The sequence below is a fragment of the Giraffa tippelskirchi genome, chromosome 1, assembly GCF_054371585.1.
Source record: "Giraffa tippelskirchi isolate mGirTip1 chromosome 1, T2T-mGirTip1v1.2.pri, whole genome shotgun sequence".
In the NCBI taxonomy this organism is placed as follows: domain Eukaryota; kingdom Metazoa; phylum Chordata; class Mammalia; order Artiodactyla; family Giraffidae; genus Giraffa; species Giraffa tippelskirchi.
This window is the reverse complement of record NC_137275.1, coordinates 120,518,343-120,537,982: the sequence shown is the minus strand read 5'-3', so window position 1 is coordinate 120,537,982 and position 19,640 is coordinate 120,518,343. Positions and strand designations below refer to the sequence as shown.

Genomic DNA, 19,640 nt, shown 5'->3' with positions numbered 1-19,640 from the left:
TAGTTCTTAGCAAACCAAATGCAGCAGCATACTAAAAGAGCTATATACCACGACCAAGTGAGATTTATTCCTGGAATGTAAAAACGGTTCATATATGAAAAGCAACCAATGAAATACACCACATCAAAACGAAGGGGGAAAAAACCCACATGCTCAACCTCAAATGATGCAGAAAAAGCGTTCAACAAAATTAACACCTTTCTATGGTTAAAAAAAAAAAAAATTCCAAAAAACAAGCATTTAAGGAAACTATCTCAATATAATAAAGGGCACATATGCAAAATTCATACCTAACACCAAAATAGTCAAAGGTGGAAAAAATTGAAAAAACTTTTTATCCAAGATCAGGAAGATGCCCACTTCCACAGTTTATATTCAGCACAGCAGTGCAAGTTCTAGCCAGAGTAATTAGGGAAGAAAAAAAAAATCCAAACTGGAAAGGAAGGAGCAAAATTATTTCTATTTAGGATGTCGTGATTATATATGGAAATCTCAAGGAACCTTGAATAGCCAAAAGAAATCTAGAAAAATTAGAACAAACCTGTAGTTCTCACATTTCCTGATTTGAAAACATATTACTGGGTTGGCTAAAAAATTCCTTTGGCTTTTAAGTTAAAAAATAAAAGACATATTTTTAATTTTCACCAAGAATTTTACTGAATAATGTATTCACCATTTTGTTCCAATATCTTTGCCATTTTTCAGGCAACTTCAAAATTCCATCATCCAAAGCTTTTATCTTTTTGAGCAAAGAACTGCTCCAGGTGCTTTCTACAGTCTTCCAGGGAATTGAAACATTTTCCATTAAGAGAATTTTATAAATACTGAAATAAAGGGAATTCTGGAAGTACAATGTCTGGCTAATATAGCAGGTAAATCAGAACTTCCCAGCCAAGATGTAACAGCTTCTGCCTGGTCATCAAGGAAACATGCAGTCTTGCGTTATCATGATGGAAGAGTATGTGTTTTCTGTCGACTAATTCCAGATGCTTTTTGGTCAAGTATTGCTTTTAGTTTGTCTAACTGGGAGCAGTACTTATTGGAAATAATCGATTGGTTTTCTAGAAGGAGCTCATAATAGAAGACTCCCTCCAATCCCACCATACACACAACGTCACCTTCTTTGGATGAAAATCAGCCTTGGTGGTTCATTTTGCTTGCCCCATAATCTCTTCACTTCTACATTATTGTACACTATCCACTTTTCATCACCCATAACAATTTGTTTTAAAAATAGAATGTTTTCATTATGTTTAAGTAGAGAATCATGTGCAGAAATATAGTCAAGGTTTTTTTGGCTTAATTTAGGTGGAACTCAAACATCAAAGTGATTAACATAACCAAGCTGGTACAAATGGTTTTCAACACTTGATTTGGATATTTCGAGTGTGTCAGCTATCTCCTGCATGACATAACATTGACTGTTCTCGATTAATGTCTTGATTTAATTGCTATCAACTTCAACTGGTTTACCTGACTGTGGAGCACTGTCCAGCAGGAAATCTCCAGCACAAAACTTTGGAAACTACTTTTGACATATTCAGTCAGTCACAGCACCCTCGCCATATACTGCACATATTTTTTTTTCTTTTTTTTGCATTTCAGTTGCATTTTTACCTTTCTTGAAATAATAAAGCATAATATGCCCAAAATGTTGTTTTTTTCCATCTCCAATATTAAAATGGCTACACAAAAATTCACCAATTTTGGTTTCTTATTAAATGCACGCTGATATAACAGCTGTCACAATAAAATCTAACAAACTTGTTCTAAATGAACTTAAAGACAACTAAGTACTACTAGATCCATCTTATGGAAAAACCAGAATGAACTTTTTTGCCAACCCTATACAAAAATAATCAAAACAGTGTGGTACTGGGATAAAGACAGACATATAGACCAAATTAGTATAAGAGAATCCAGAAATAAACACTTGTACAATGGTCAAATAATTTGCAACAAGGGTGCTAAGACCATTCAATGGAGAAAGAGCAGTTTCTTCAGTGAACAGTGCTAGGGAAGTGGGATCTTCACTTCACATGTGCAAGAATGAAGGAGACCTTTTTACTCTACATCATGTACAGAAAGGACTTCCCTGGTGGCTCAGCTGGTAAAGAATCTACCCACAGTGCAGAATATCAGGGTTCAATCCCTGGGTTGGGAAGATTCCCCTGGAGAAGGGAAAGGTCACCCACTCCAGTATTCTGGCCTGGAGAATTCCAAAGATTCGGACACGACTGAGTGACTTTCACTTTCACTTTTTCATGTGTAGAAAACAAACTAAAATTGGATCAATGCCTTGACCATAAGAGCTAAAACTATCAAATTTAGATGACAACACAAAAGCTTCATGACACTGGACTTGGCAATGATTTCTTGGATAGTAACATCAAAAGAAAAAGCAAAAAAAGAAAAAAATAGATACACTGAACTTGATCAAAACACAAACCTCTCCGCTGCTCTGTGACAAACTGGAGGGACAGGATGGGGAGCAAGGTGGGAAGTGGGGGGTTCAGGAGGGAGGGGACATACGTGTGTCTATGGCCAATTCATGTATGGCAAAAAACCATCACAATGCTGTAAAATAATTATTGTCCAATTAAAATTTTTTTAAGAAGCAATATAAGAAATCCATATGCTGACAGCCTCATCTACAACTCTAAATAAAAATAACTATGCTAAAAAAAACGGAGAAAAAAAAAATACAAACTTCCACAGAAGGAGAAAAGAAAGAACTTACTTGAAGACAATAGCTGAAAATTTCCTTAACTGGGGAAAGGAAACAGACATCCCAAACAGTCCAGGAATCACAGACATCTGAGACATGGTCAACCCAAAAAGGACCACACCAAGATAAGTAGTAATTAAAATGGCAAAAATAAAGAGAGAATACTGAAAGCTACAAGTTAAGTACAAGTGAACTACCATAAGGCTATCAGCTGACTATGCAGATGAGAAGGGAGTGGCACAATATTTAAAATGATGAAAGGAAAAAGACCTACAAAGAATTTCATTCAGATTTGACGGAGAGATCAAAAGTTTTACAGACAAGCAAAAGCTTGTTCAGCACCACCAAATCAACTTTATAAGAATGTTAAAAGGGACTTCTCTAAGTGAGGAAACAAAGGCCACAACTAGAAACAAGAAAATGTAAAAGGAAAAATCTCATCTGTAAAGACAAACACACAACAGCTAATAAATAAGCCATGTATAAAGCCAGTAGGGATAATTAGCAAAATTAGCTAGCAATAATTAGCAAAATCATCTCTATCTACAATAAGCAGTTAAGGGATATAGAAAACAAAAAGATGTAAAATAGAATGTCAAAAACAGTAAGTGTAGGGTAGCAGGAGTAAAAATGCAGGGTTGTTAAGATGCATTTGGACTTAAGAGATCAGCAACTTAAATACAGAAAGAAAGCATTAGTCACTCAGTCGTTCTGACTCTACAACTCCAGGGACTGTAGCCCGCCAGGCTCCTCTGACCATGGGATTCTCCAGGCAAGAATACTGAAGTGGGTGGTCATTCCGTTCTCCAGGGGATCTTCTCACTGTGTTGCAGGTCAGTTTTACCTCAAAAACAAAGAAACAAACTCAAAGAAAAAGAGATCCAATCTGTGGTTACCAAAGATTGAGGGGAGGGATTGCATGAAGGAGGTCAAAAGGTATGAATTTCCAGTTATAAGTACTAGGAATATAATGTACAATATGATACATATAATGAACAGCACTGTATGTTATATATGAAAGTTAAGATAGTAAGTCCTAAGAGTTCTCATCACAAAAAATTAGTTTTTTCTTTAATTTTGTATCCACGAGATGACGGATGCTCATTAAGTTTACTGTGATAACCACTTCATGATACATATATATATGTATAAGTCAAATCATTATGCTGTACACCTTAAACTTACAGATGCTGTATGTCAATTATATCTCAATAAAACTAGAAGAAAAAATTTTGAAGCAAAATTAAAACTTGTGCTCTATAAAATGAAAATGGAATGGAAGTAAATATTTGTAAAACTCATCTCAGGTAAGGCAGCAGTACTCAGCCTTTCTGGCATCAGGGACCAGACAATTTTTCCATTGGCGGGGGGGGGGGTGGGGGCGGGGGGGGTTGATCTTGGGATGATTCAAGCACCATTACATTTATTGTGTACTTTATTGCTGTTAATATTACATCAGCTCCATCCCAGATCCATCAGGCATTATTAGATCCCAGAAGGTTGGGGATCCCTAAAATAAGAATATATAAAGAGCTCTTAGAGTTCACTAATAAAATGACAACCCAATTTAAAAATGGGCAAAAGAAGACAAACAAGTGGTCAATAAGCACATGAAAAGATGTTCAACTCGTTAGCCATCAGGGAAATGCAAATCAAAACCACAGTGAAATACCTCTTCGCACCCAGTTTAGGGGCATTACTGTGTAAGGATGTGTTACTTGAGCAGTTAGCCATCTTGAAACCACAACGGGTTGATCCTAAAGACCAGAAGTCAACATACCGAGAAAAGCAAAGTCTATGAATGTAATAAGCATTCGAGGTACACCAAGGGATGAAGTCAAACTGCTAAGCTAAGCACACTGTTCCTGGACTTATGTACAATAATAAATCCCTTTATCAAATACATTATTGCATCATCCACAGTTAACCTGTTAAAAATGAAAATATTTGAGTTTGAACCAAGTGTAACTATGTAAACTATTGTCTCTATTATACCTCTAAACAAATATGTTCTAATTAAAAACTGGTACTCCACAGTTGGAAATTACTGCCGTAAGATTTGGTCAGCCATCTCTGCATCACTATAAAAACATATGTGAAAAGTATGTCTCACTATGAGCCTTCAATATTTTAATAATTTTTACATATGCTTTTTGCCTATATCATTTATACCTACCTGGTTAGTAAAATACCCTATCAAAAATAAATTTTTTATTAGAAAGCTTTTAAAATACAAACACAAGGAGAAGAACACAAATGGTTTTAAAAAACAAATAAATGACTATTACCTAAAAGTGTGCTTTTCTTTCTCCTACCTAATAATATTGGAATGCAAGTTGGAAAAGCAGTTTTACTGCCTATTTCTTCAGTAGAAATAACTTCCACAGAAAATAAAAATTTTCTCAGTCCTACATTAAATAGCTGAGTAAATGACACAGCTATTATGTTGGTAAGATCAAGAATTCATAAAATATTTATAAAATAACTTTTTTCTCATTCAAGTTTTCAAACTTAATTTACCAACTGCCACCCAACTTAAAGCAAACCAAGATCCCAAGAACTGCTTTTGTAAATATTCTACCTCTATCAGGATTCTTTTTTTTTTTAAATTTGAAAATATTTAGTTTTAACTGGAGGATAATTGCTTTACAATGTTGTGTTGGCTTCTGCTGTACAATGTGTACCAGTTATTAAATATACATATATCTCCTCCCTCTTGAGCCTCCCTCCCACCCACCTCCACCAGCATTCTTTAACAATAAAAAAAATATTCAACTCCAGGGTGTTCCCTGGCAGTCCAGTATTTGGCATTTTTATTGCCCCAGTCCAGGACCTGGCACTTTTATTGCCCTTAGTCAGTTTGGGGAACTAAGATCCCATAAGCCAAGTGGCACAGCCAAAAGAAAAACATCAATCACTCCAAGAGATCAATTCATTCAACACATATTTGTTGAGTTCTGCTATATGTCGACAAGATACTTAGAATAATAGTAGCAATAGAAGAAACTATTCCTGCTCCCATTTCATGTAATGTACAATTTAAAATGGAAATAAACACTCTTAAGGACAGGAACACAGGTCAGGGACAGTCTACTACAAAAGGTCCTGAGATATAAAACAGGCAAAAATTATCCTTTTACAGCAACAGATACCCTGATAAAAGCACATTACTATCATTTTATCCTAACTATAATCTTTTGAGATAGGAATTATTATTATCCCCATTTTATAGATGACAAAACTCAGATGCACAGAATTTAAGTACTTTCCCAATTCACATGATTAGTAAGTGCCAAAGCTGGTATTACATCTGGAGAGTCACATACCTCCAGAGTATGTGCTACTAACCATTTGTATTACTTACACTGCCTTTCTTTCTCCACAAATAGAATCAGGACATACATATAGCAGGTAGCCTGGACTACAACAACTTCAGTTAAGGGGTAACAGAAGTCAAAGGTCAGTTTCTCAGGCAAAGTAAAGCACAGGCCTTTACTTATTCACCCATTTCTTTCCCAGCACTAAGAAGTCTGCCCTGGACAGTGTGTACCTAGGTGAAGGATTATTTTCACCAACCCCTTCAACTGCTTTCCCAACATGACCTGAAAAGTTCAGATGAATGAGGACATCTGACTTTTGTCAATCAGGTTATCTGCTGCCAACTGGAAAAAAGATAAGGTTGTCCCACGTATAACTCCAAACTCAAAGATCACCGTATATCAGAACTTGTCAATATAGAAGCCAGAAGGAGGCTATCATACATACCAACTGAATAAAACTGAGAGGCCACAAAGAAATTCCTGTATCTATGTCCAATTGATTGTTGTCAAAAAACAGTGCCAAATCCATTCAATGAGCAAAGAACAGTCTCTCCAACTAACTGTGCTAAGACAATTCAATTTCCACATATAAAGAATGAAGGTGGAACCCTACCTCACACCACATACAAAAATTAACTCAAAACAGATCAATGACCTAAGCTAAAACCATAAAACTCCTAGAAGAAAACAGAGGTAAATCTTGGATTTAGGAATGGATTCTTAGACATGACTCCAAAATGACAAGCAACAAAAGAAACAACAGATATTGGACTTTATCAAAATTACAAACTTTTAAAATGAACCAAAGACCTATGGAGAGAAATAAATTAGTAGTTTGAGATTAGCAGGAAAGAAAAAAAAGACCTAAACATAAGATCTAAAACTCTTAGAAGACAACACAGAGGAAAAGCTTCATGATATTAGATTTGACAATGATTTTTTTGGATATGGTACCAAAAAACACATGAGACAAAAGTAAAAACAGATAAACTGGACTTTATAAAAATTTAAAACTTGTGCATCAATGGACAAAGTCAACACAGTGAAAGACAACCTATAGAGAAAACATTTTTAAAGTGTGTATCTAATAGAGTTAATCCAAATAACCCAATTTAAAAGGAGGCAAAGGACTTGAATATACATTTCTCCAAAGAAAATATACAAATGGCCAACAAACATATGAGAAGATGCTTGAGACTTCCCTGGTGGTCCAGTGGTTGGGACCTCACCTTCCGACACAGAAGGGCAGGTTTGATCCATGGTCAGGGAGCTAGATTCCACATGCCTTGTGGTCAAAACATAAAACAGAAGCAATATTGTAACAAATTCAATAAAGACTGTAAAAATGGTCCACATCACAGAAAAAAATCTAAAAAAAAGAAAAGAAACACGCTATAATATAAAAAACAAACAAACAAACAAAACACATGTCCAACATGCTAATCATTAGGAAACTGCAAAATCAAAATGAGGTATCACCTCACACAAATCAGGATGGCCACTATCTGAAATAAAAATATGTTCACAATAGCCAAAAAACAGAAGCAACGTCATGTTCATCAACAGATAAATGGAAGAACAAAACTGTGGCACATACAGAAAGTGGAATTACTCAGTCTTAAAGGAAGGAACGGAGAAGGCAATGGCACCCCACTCCAGTACTCTTGCCTGGAAAATCCCATGGATGGAGGAGCCTGGTAGGCTGCAGTCCATGGGGTCGCTAAGAGTCGGACGCGACTGAGCGACTTCACTTTCACTTTTCCCTTTCATGCACTGGAGAAGGCAGTGGCAACCCACTCCAGTATTCTTGCCTGGAGAATCCCAGGGACAGCAGAGCCTGGTGGGCTGCCGTCTATGGGGTCGCACAGAGTCGGACACGACTCTAGCGACTTAGCAGCAGCAGCAGTAAAGGAAGGAAATCCTTACACATGCCATACATGCCTTCAACAATCTTAAAGACAGCATGTCTTGAGGGCATTATACTAAGTGAAATAAACCAGTCATAAAATGACAATGTATATGATTCCACTTATGAAGTATCTAGTCAATACTTTGAAACTTAAGGCAGAATGGTGGTTACCAGGAGCTATGATAAATGGGAAGGTGCTATTTAACAGATACAGAGTTTCAGTTTTAGAAGATGAAAAAGTTCTGGAGATTGGTTGCACTACAATGTGAATATACTTAACACTATTGAATTGTACAGTTAAAAATAATTAAACTTTATAGTTTTAACTGTACCATCAAAATAACTGAATGGTAAATTTTGTCACATATATCACAATTAAAAATTTTTTAAATGAATTGTGTTTGTATATTGGCAAAAAACAATTGTGAACTTTAAATTTCTTAATAATTTACATTTATAGTATGTTTGGGCTTCCCTGGTGTCTCAGCTAGTAAAGAATCCGCCTGCAATGTGGGAGACCTGGGTTTGATCCCTGGGTTGGGAAGATCCCCTGGAAACGGGACCAGCTACCCACTGCAGTAGCTAGGAAATTCCACCGACTGTATAGTCCATGGGGTCACAAAAAGTCGGACATGATTGAGTGACTTTCACTTCACTTTCATAGTATGTTTACATCACATGTAAGGTATGAGTGTGACAAGTGACACAAAAGAACTGTTAAAAATTATAAAGCATGGCTGAGAAATTAAAGATACAAAATAAATGGAGAGATACCTTGTTTATAGATCTATACTTTTTCAACTCTTTCTAACCTGATCTTCTGGATCGCCACAATCCCAATGAAAATATCAGCCGACTTTTTTGTAGAAACTGACAAGCTGGTTTTATAATTCTAAAATGCAAAGGACTCAGAATAGCAGCCATGAAATTAAAAGACACTTGCTCCTTGGAAGAAAAGCTATGACAAATCTCGACAGCATATTAAAAAGCAGAGACATCACTTTGTTGACATAGGGCCATATAGTCAAAGCTACGGTTTTTCCAGCAGTCATGTACGAATGTGAGAGTTGGACCATCAAGAAGGCCGAGCCCCAAAGAATTGATACTTTCGAACTGTGGTGCTGTAGAAGACTTTGACAGACTCTTGGACAGCAAGGAGACCAAACTAGTCAATCCTAAAGGAAATCAACCCTGAATATTTACTGGAAGGACTGATGCTGAACCTCCAATACTTTGACTACATGATTCAAAGAGCCTGAACATTAGAAAAGACCTTGATGCTGGGAAATATTGAGGGCAGGAGGACAAGGAGGCAACAGAGGATGAGATAGTTAGATGGCATCATCAACTCAATGGACATGAGTTTGAGCAAACTTTGGGAGACAGTGAAGGACAGACAAGCCTGGCATGCTGCAGTCCATGGGGTCGCAAGAGTGGGACACGACAACAAAATAGCCAAAATCATTTTAAAACAGAAGAACAAGGATGCAGGACAAACTCGACTTGTTTCAAATCTTATTATGAATCTCCAGTAATAAAGATGGAATGGTATTGATATAAAGATAAACAGATCAATGAAACAAAATAGAGAATCCAGAACAGACAGACACATACATGGGAAAACTGAATTTTGACAAAGGTACAAAGGCAATTCAGTGAATAAGTCCTTTCAACAGATGATGCAACAATTCATTGCCATATACAAAAAAAGAAATCCCATCCATACTTTGCAACATATAAAAATTAACTCAAAATGGGTCATAAAACTGTAAAATCTAAAAAGATTCTAAAAATATAAAAGGAAATAATTGTGATATTGAGTTAGGATTTCTTAGATACGAAACCAAAAACAATCCTTAAAAGAACATACTGATAAAATTAAAACTTTATCAAAATTAAAACTTCTGCTCAGAATATTTGCAAACATATATCTGATAAAAGACTTGTAACCCAAATAAATAAATAAATATTATCTTATATCTCAATTATAAGATAATAACACAAAAACAACAAATAAAAAGGCAAAAGAGGTGAATAGACACTTCACCAAGAGGATATACAGATGGCAAGTAAGCTTATGGAAAGATGCTGAACAAAATTAGCTACAGAGAGATGCAAAATAAAAACAAGTAAGACACTACTACAGATCTAACAGAAGAGCGAAAATTGACTGACCAAGGGTTGATAAGGATGCAAATGAACTCTCACAGGGCTGGTGGCAATAGAAAATTTTAAATTAAAATTTTAAAATTAAAAAAGTTTGGCAGTTCCTTAAAATGTTAAACAATACACCTACCATATGTTCTAGCCACTCTACTCCTAAGTATGATATTTACTTAAAAGAAAATAAGGTATAGTTCATACAAAGATTGGTTGATGACTGCTCATTGCAGTTTTATCTGTAACTGCCCAAAACTGGTGATAAACCAAATGTTCACCAAGGGATGAATGAAAAACCAAACTGTGATATATCCATACAATTGAACATGTTGTTGTTCAGTCACACAGTTGTGTCCAACTCTTTGTGACCCCATGGACTGCAGCACGCCAGGCTGCCCTGTCCTTCACCATCTCCCAGAGCGTGCTCAAACTCATGTCCATTGAGTCAGTGATGCCATCCAACCATCTCGTCCTCTGTCGCCCCTTTCTCATCCTGCCTACAATCTTTCCCAGTGTCAGGGTCTTTTCTAATGAGTCGGCTCTTCACATCAGGTGGCCAAAGTACTGGAGCTTCAGCTTCAGCATCAGTCCTTCTAACGAATATTCAGGACTGATTTTCTTTAGGACTGACTGATTTCATCTCCTTGCAGTTCGAGGGACTCTCAAGAGCCTTCCCCAACACCACAGATCTAAAGCATCAATTCTTCAGTGTTCAGCCTTCTTTATGGTCCGACTCTCATATCCCTACATGACAGTGGAAAAATACATATACTCCTGTTAAGCGGAGAAGGTTGTACACTTTTATCATTACTACTGAATGTTTTCCTCAATAGTCTAGTTCATATAATACAGAAATATAGGAATAAGACATGAAATTATTGCTATTTGAAAAACTTGTGACTATCCAGAAGACATCAGAAAATTAATGTATTTTAAAGGTAAAAATTACCAATGTAGCAATAAAAAAAAAAAGACTAAAGATCCAATAGTAATTAAAAAGAGCCTAAGAGGCTGTTAGGAACAACTTTATGCCAATTAATCTGAAATTTTAAATGAAATGGACAAGTTCCTAGCAAAATACAACTTACTAAAACTGACAGAAAAAAATAAAAAAATCAAACAGAAAATCTGAATTGTTCTAAAACTACGTTAGTCCAAAAAAGTAAAGAACTACAAAGTTCTAACTGTATTATCCATCTTACACAAACTCTTCAGAGAATAAAACAGAACTCTCCAATTTGTTTTATAAGGTCAACCAAAACATCATATAATAGCAACAATTTAATTTCACTGATAATCATAATTGCTGGTTTAAACTTGACTGATTTACTTCTCTAATACATTTTCTGATGATTGCCTAAATATTTAAATTAAAAGATACACAGCTGTAGTCCCTGTCCTCAAAGATTTAATCTGGTAAGACAAACAGAGGAAAAGGATGCTCAAATACCCAAAGAAGCAAATTCTGAAAAATCCTGCCTTTACCAGGCCTAAGAACAATAAAACAACAACTATAATTCTGTGTTCTGATAAAGACTGGGCTTAATAACAGAAAGCTGTCTAGACATCTGCATAATTCTAAATATAAAGTATAAATGTCTCTGCTATGAAAGCATGATGCAGTTACTCATAAATTGCAACAGATCAACTATTCACGAATGCTTTTAATCTTTTTTCTGCTATCATCTATTTAGCAGAGTTTGGTTGCACCAGTGTCCCAGTACTGTTTTATTACTGAAATGACATACTGATTGTTAAGAACTGAAAGTTAATTTTAAAATAAATTTCCCCTAAAATATCCCTAGGACCTCTTTCACTTTTTTTTTTTTTTTTGTCTGTACCACTCAGCATGTGGGATACAGGATCCTAGTTCCCTGATTAAGGATCAAACCAGTGCCCCCTACAATGGAAGCGAGGAGTCTTAACCACTGGACCACCAGGGAAGTCCCCTCTTTAATTTTTTACAAACAAAACATATCTAGTGATTTCAGCCTTTTTTCTGTTTTGTTTTGGTAACAAACTGCTCTTTGATATTATTTCCATTTTGCCCATATGACATTCTTGTTCTTGTAAATCAAAATTAGCCTTTACAGGGGCCTCTCTGAAACAATCTGAGGAAAATCAACTAAATAGACATCAAATGTAACCAGAATGGCACTGATCCTGAGAAGCCATCCATCAGGGATCCTATCTGGTATCCTAGTACTGGCTTTTTTTTTTTTTTTAAGTTTAATTAGAGGATAATTGCTTTATAATATTGTGCTGGTACATCAACATGAATCAGCCACAGGCATACATATGTTCCCTCCCTCTCATCTCCTACCCCTCTAGGTTGTCACAGAGCACTGGGTTGAGCTCCCTGTGTCACATAGCAAATTCCCACTGGCTATCTATTTTACATATGGTGATGTAAGTGTTTCCATGTCTCTCTCTCAATTCATCCCACCCTCTCCTTCCCCCACTGTGTTCACCAGTCTTTTCTCTATGTCTGCATCTCCACTGCTGCTCTGCAAATAGGTTCATCAGTACCATCTTTCTAGATTCCATACACATGTGTTAATATACAATATTTCTTTCTCTTTCTGACTTACTTCACTCTGCACAATAGGCTCTAGGTTCATTCACCTCATTAGGACGGACTCAAATGTTTTCTTTTTTATAGCTGAGTAATATTCCATCATACATATGTATAATTTCTATATCCATTCATCTGTCAGTGGGCATAAAGGTTGCTTCTATGTAGTTCATGAACACTGTGAAATACCTAGTATGCTAAATTCAGCTGTATTTTCTTTGCAGAAAATCTTTAATTCTCATTAGATGCTCAAAGGTAAATAACTCCAAAAGGAATTTCCCTTTACCTGGTAATAGGAAATATGCTTTCAATGATAATGCAAATAATTCTGACACCATGTTTCAAGGTGTTACATACACACACAACTAGGGAGAGACAGAGCAAAGAAAGGACACTAAAAAAAGAACTTATTTTCTACACACACCTCCCTTTTCTAGAATGCGATGATCTCTTAGAATAAACACACGATTTCCTTCTATTATTCAGGTCAATACATCTATTTGCCAACCAAATCCCTGGACATGGGCAGTCTTGCTTGTGATTATTAGTAGCATCTAAGAACCTGAAACAATGAATACACTATTATAGAATCAAGGTATAAGGAAATTCCAACACATCAAGATGAACCAGTTCTTGTTGTTTAGTTACTAAACAACTGGGGAGTGGGAGGTGGAGGCAAAGAATGTAGCACCTGTTAGCAACACTAGAAAGAAACTACAAGCAGGAAAGACACATGATTTGCGGGTACTGGCATATGACATGAGCATATTAAAGGCATTCACTTCTTTCCCAGGCCACACATATTACAAAACGTGCCACTGGATGAACTCTGTTACCTGCCCATTCTACTGATCTCACTGAACAGAGCAAGCACCAAAACTCATTGTCAGTATTCACTGCAATTTATCAACACTGACTAGATGCACCCTCAGAGACAAGGAAAGACTGGACAGGAATCTATTCCTAATTAGCATCAAGACTCCTATCAGGGAATCAACTGTCTCAGTTTCATTGAATACACATCTCTCAAAAGTTTCTGCTCTAAGCACATAAACTTAGCAATTAAAATTTTTAGGTTGGAGTCTAGTTCCTATATAGATTATTAGTACATGGGAGAGAATTGAATGCTTTTTATCAGTCAGGGATCACTTATACATTCTGACCAATCATTTATGTCCGAAATATTGAGAAAGGTTGTATAACTTGCCGTAAGTTATATAGGTAATAAAAGGTGGAAAGGGAAATTCCAAGCATGCTCACCTAATCATTATGCTATAATGTGTCAACTTGTCAGGTTATTTTTTTATACAATAAGCCACGGAAAGCCAATGAAAATATTTAAGAATAGCAATAATGATCATATTTACATTCTTGATTCCACTGATCAATAAGGTGGAGAGCAACCAGATGGTAAAGCAACAGTATCAAAGCCAAAATCTAGCTCAAAAATGCTGAGGAACTGAACCACAGGAATGCAGAAAGGATAAAAAAACAAAACAAAAAACTAAAATCTTTACCTGGTAAACCTAGATAGACTTATTAATGTATTAGATGAAAATATGGAAAAGGATGAAGGAGGCTACCTCCAAGGTCAGTACCTTGGCCAATGGTCAGTAATTATGGTCTACTGATTCAAAGACAGGAGGAGGAGCTGGCAATTCGGTCTCCTTTAAGCGGCAGGAAGACAAGTCTAATTTTTATGTAATCAAAAACAAAACGAGAAAACCCAATTCTATAGAATTTCCCTCCTCCTACCAAAAAACCTTTCCACTTTCCAGAAATATTATCTTTGAAATGAGGAACCCTTAAGGGTTTTTGTTTTTCCAAAAATAAAAAGTCATTTGGGCAGGAGGGGGTCTTCAACATCATTTAGCATTCTTTAAAAGCAAATTAAATCCGAAGCCGATTGCATATAATTTAATTTTCTTAAAGTTTCTATTTTTCTTTGGAAAAAAGTCTCGTTGGCATTAGTTTGTATTCATTGTACCATTTCTGTTTCCTGTCTAAAAGAGACTCCAAAAAAGATCTTTAAGAAATGACACTCTATGCTTAAGAGTTCCACCGTCAGACATCTAAACGCCACGGACATAGTCTGTTCTGCCGAACCCAGTCTGAATCTCACGTGAAACTGTTCAAGAAATTGGCCTGAATAAACTCCTCAGTCGGGCCCTGGGATCGGCAGCTCCCTCTGAAATCCTGCTCACCAAACGCTGCAGAGACAGCCTAAAGAACCAAGAAGGAACAGGAAGGAGCTGCCCAGCCTCCACGCCACCTTCCGGGTTCAGGGTCCAGGGCCCAAGGCAGGTTCTGAATGCTCTCCGCACATCTTCTAAGTTGGCTCAAGCCAGAAATGCACCATGAAAGCAGTACCGGCTGTCACGTGTATGGAGAACTCTGAAAAAATCAAATTACTTATATTCACAATCCCACATCGGGCGTCTTCTGAAACAACCAAGTCGCCTAAATTTTAATCTAGCGGCGAGCAACGCTAGGAAAGCCTAGCAGTGATGAAGTCGGCTGGCTGAGTCGGAAAAGGAAAGGCTTTCCGAGAGCCAGAGACCCTGCGCCGAGCCGACGGTCAATGTTTCATCCCCAGGGGAACCAGATCCCAGTCCCGCACCGGGCGTCCCTGCACTCCGGCCACAACACGGCCCAACCTCCCCTGACTCCGGGTTTCGGGCTGAGCAACGCGTCCGGCCTCCAAGCCCACGCTCACCGAGTTGCCGCCCGCGGCCCGCGAACCCGCGCGCTTCTCTGGCATGGCTCCTGCCTCCGCCTCTGACGCTGCTTTCTCCTCTGGAGGTTCCGCGTTCATGCTGCGGTCATGACTCCGTCGGCTCCGGGCGCCCCGGAATTACAGCTAAGCTGCAAAAGCGGCGGCGGGGCCCGCGCTCTCATGGACTCTGCGGCCCAAAACGGCCGGCAGGTCAAGCGGCAGGCCAGCGGCGAGGCCGTGGGTTGTGAGGGATGCTGAGGCAGCAAGAGCGCGACTGCAGCGGCCGCAAGCCACAACCGCCGAACCGAACAAAACTCAGGTAGCCGCCCACCTCTTCATCCGCGGGCCTGGGCAGTCAGAAGGCCGAGCGCCCGCCCCGCCCCGCCTCGCCCCCGCTTCCCCACGAGCTGCCACGGGGAAGTAGGCCTCGCCCCGGATCTCAGCTCCCGCCAGAAGCTCGGCGTCAGCGCCCGAAGCCTCAGCGGCGGCCGCCCACCTCAGGCCCCGCCTCCACGTTTCCGGAGCCTCCTTGGCTTCCGGATTCCGCTGCGCGCCAGAAATGCGTCATCTTCTAAGGCCTCCAACCTTATTTTCTTTTTCCTGAGCGGATGTGGACAAGTGAGAATGTCAGGTGCATTATTGTTAGTGACTGCACTTTTGGCCTTGGTTTGGAAGCCAAACCGCCGAGCTAATTTTTTCTGATGCCCCCAACAGTTATATGGATGGGCACGTTCTCAGTTCAGTTCAGTCGCTGAGTCGTGTCCGACTCTGCGACTGCTATGGACAGTACAGCCAGGCTTCCCTGTCCATCACCAACTCCTAGAGCTTGCTCAAGCTTACGTCCATACAGTCAGTGATGCTATCCAACCATCTTATCCTCTGTCGCCCCTTTCTCCAGCTTTCAAACTTTCCCAGCATCAGGGTCTTTTGCAATGAGTCAGTTCTTCTCATTAGGTGGCCAAAGTATTGGGGCTTCAGCATCAGTCCTTCCAATGAATATTTAGGACTGATTTCCCTTAGGATTCTCTGATCGTTCTAATATGGAAATATGTCCCGATTCTGAAATCCTGAAATGGGAACTATAACTACCATAGTTTGTTCCTATTCAGAATCTGAAGCTGACAAGAGCTTACCTGGGCTGTGGGATTCATGGGAGGACATACAGGTCCCTGTTCCAGTTCAGAGCTACTTGATGGTACCAACACGTTGAACATGAACTGATTACTTTGGTGGCCAAACGCATGGCTTTCTTTGTCCACTGATGCCAAATAGAAAATACAGAGACAGAGTTTGGAGGAAATAGAAAAATGGCTTTAATGCTCAGCCAGTGGAGAGGGGAACACAGTAGGCTCATACCTCAAGAACTGTGCCCTCGCTCCATGAGCGCTATGGAGTCTTATATAAGATCAGGGCTTGCAGTCAGGAGTCGGTGATGAGGAACAAAGGTGTAAGGAGCTTGCTTTCTTCCAAAATCAGTCATAGACTGGTGTCAGTAACCCAGTAATCAAGTCTGACAATTTGTGGCTCTGTGGCCTTCTTTCTGATATATAAAAAAGAAGAACTACAAGGGGAAGAGTGTACTATAAAGATGAGCACCAGATACAGTTTGTATTTAGCATACAAAGGATAATAGGTGCAAAATGTAGCTCCTGCAGAGTTAGGGGGCAGAAAAGCTAACTTACTTACAGGCATGCAGAGTTAGGATGAGTTAAAGGAAGATAAGTAAGAATGTTCAGGCCTGCTCACTGTTCTCTTTATCTTCATTATTCTCAGGAGAGGAAACAAAAAACTTATTTCTTCTTTTTTTTCACTGAAACAATTACTCAAAGTCTCAGATCCTCTTTGGATAAAATGCTGATGGACAGACCAGGTAACACTAATGGTTGTGATTCCATAAATGCTATTGTTATGATTACTGGCTGGAAAGGACCTTGTGAGATATTACATCCTACTTTGCAGATGCCAACCCAAGTTTCGAAAGCAAAGTGGCTTGGCTAGTTAAAGAGCTAATGTAACAGACAAAATCTCCACAAATTTGGGGTACAAATATAGTAAGAATATTTTTTATTAGATATTTGAGTGGTGAAATGAAAGTATCTCCTGAATATCAGTAAACAACAAATGTCACAGCCATCAGTGATTTCTGGCATCCAAATGTGAATGAGGGCTCCCCAAACTGCGATCCAGTGGATGCTGCCACACACCCCCCCACAGTGATTGCTGAGGAGCTGGGGGAATGCAAGAAACAAAGTGAACAAGGAAACAGGATTGACCCCAGATAGCTGAGGTGCACTGGAAAGGAATGAATTCAGTAAGCCCAGAAGCTTGCCTCTTCCAATACATAGAATGCTAAATTCCTTGATACCTAATCTTGGATGTTCAGACTGCTTGCTCCCTTTGTTGCAAACTTGTATACAGCCTGACTTTCCGTCCTGTCTCATTTGAGCAGTTTTCTCAGAGTTACTGAGGTGCTATGTCCCAGTTTCAGAGTCCTAAACATTTCCACCAATTAAAATAACACTCTACTTTCAGGTTGTGAAAATATGTTTTAGTCGACAGCATTCAATGCCTCCTTTAACGAAGATAAACACTTTGACTCTGAAGAACTTACGTCTTTCTCCTTATTACTGAGCCACCAGGGAAGCCAAGTCAATGGATACACTATAGCAAATCAAACAAAAATCTTTAGGATTGTAGAAAACATATTTGAAACACTAACAATATAAGATGTAAATCAATAGTAAAAAGATTTTTGTTTGAGCTGACATCTAAGAGATTAGGTTTTCCTCAAAACCCTGCCAGGTAGATTACGTTTGTCAACATTGGGGGAAATTCCTCTAAGCCAACAGTTTTAGATCGCTGATAAAGAACTTTAAGAAGGGCTTTGTAGGAGATTAGGGAGTCAGGGTGACCCCCAGGAAGCTTTGTAACTTATGTGAGCTCCATTGGTCATCTGTTAACTTTGGATGGCCGCCAGACGGCACTTTCCACCTGCCCACTGTCCAAGCAGTGCCCCAGGTAGTCGCTGGTACTCCAGGACATCCAGATTAGTTTCCATACATAGAATCCTGGCTTCTAATAGCACAGACCCTTCCCCCATGGGCAAGATTTTGCACAAACAGACAGGGACAGAGTAGGGTATTTGTGGCACAACCACTCAGAAAAAAGAAAGGAGGAAAAAAACTTACATTCCAGGGAGATCTAGTGGAAGACCCACTACTGCCCCTGCCATACGTTCCCCTGACTCCACAAGCCCCAGCACAGCCAGCTCCAGACTCATTGCCAGATAGTCCACCCCTCCGTGTCCCCTGCACCACCTCATGAGCAAGACTCCAGCCCCGAGCCAGTAGGGAAGGGTTCTGCTCAGCCAAACAATATAACCAGCTGGCTGCAGCCCATCAGATGCCTCTGCAAGAAACTCAAGGTCCTCAACAAGTGAACAAGGATGGCTCAGTCCAGCCTGGTCACTCCATCCTCCACTACCAGCCCTTCAGCACTACTCATCTCCTAAACTGAAAACAGTGTAACCTAGTATACTCTGATAAACCATAGGCTATGACTAACCTCCTAGAGTCCATTTTCCACACCCAGCAGCCTATGTGGAACGACAGTCGCCAGCTCCTTACGTCTCTCTTCACCGCTGAGGAAAGGCGATGCATCTCGACAGAAGCCCAAAAATGGCTCCACGGACAAGCCCCCACAGAGGTCTTAAATATGGAAGAATGGGCACCAGAAGCAATGCCGGAGACGAGACCTAATTGGAATTTCAAACCAGAGAAGGACAAGAAACCCTGAGTTGCTACCGTGATGCCCTTCTACATGGACTTTGAGTGGGAGCCAAAAAACCCAGCAATATGTCCAAAATTATAACAATAATCCAAAAAGTGGATGAGACCCTCAATGATTTCTGTGAAAGACTATGTGAAGGGTTCCAGACATACACCCCGTTCGACCCTGAGCCAGCTGAGAATCAATGGATGATTAACGCTGCCTTTGTGGCTAAATCCTGTGCAGACATCCAATGAAAGCTTCAAAAGCTGGAAGGCTTCACTGGGATGAATGCCACACAGCTCCTGGAGGTAGCAAGTAAAATCTTTGTGAACCAAGACCGTGAAGCCCAACGAGAAACAGATGAAAGAATAAAACAGAAAGCAGCCTGGCTAGCAGCAGCACTGAGGAGCTCAGATCCAGTGAGACAGACTGTTCCTGCATGGAAAGGGGAAATTAAGAAG

General features: G+C 39.2%; 1 protein-coding gene across 9 annotated transcripts in view; it reads right to left on the bottom strand.

The window, feature by feature from the left end:
- The window catches only part of LOC145507431 (solute carrier family 71 member 2-like), a 139,730-nt gene extending 123,908 nt beyond the window's left edge, over window positions 1–15,822 (bottom strand). For 8 of the 9 annotated variants that reach the window (XR_014054862.1, XR_014054866.1, XM_081493999.1 and 5 more), the window contains exon 1: window positions 15,409–15,822. Coding sequence is in view for 6 of the 9 variants with exons in the window: in XM_081493999.1 (XP_081350125.1) it covers window positions 15,409–15,507 (99 nt within the window). In the remaining 3 variants the exon portion in view is untranslated. Of the gene's footprint in view, window positions 1–14,896; window positions 15,087–15,408 lie in introns of all 9 variants that reach the window. The other variant, XM_081494028.1, reaches the window with a different exon arrangement.
- Between the last annotated feature and the right edge of the window lie 3,818 nt (window positions 15,823–19,640).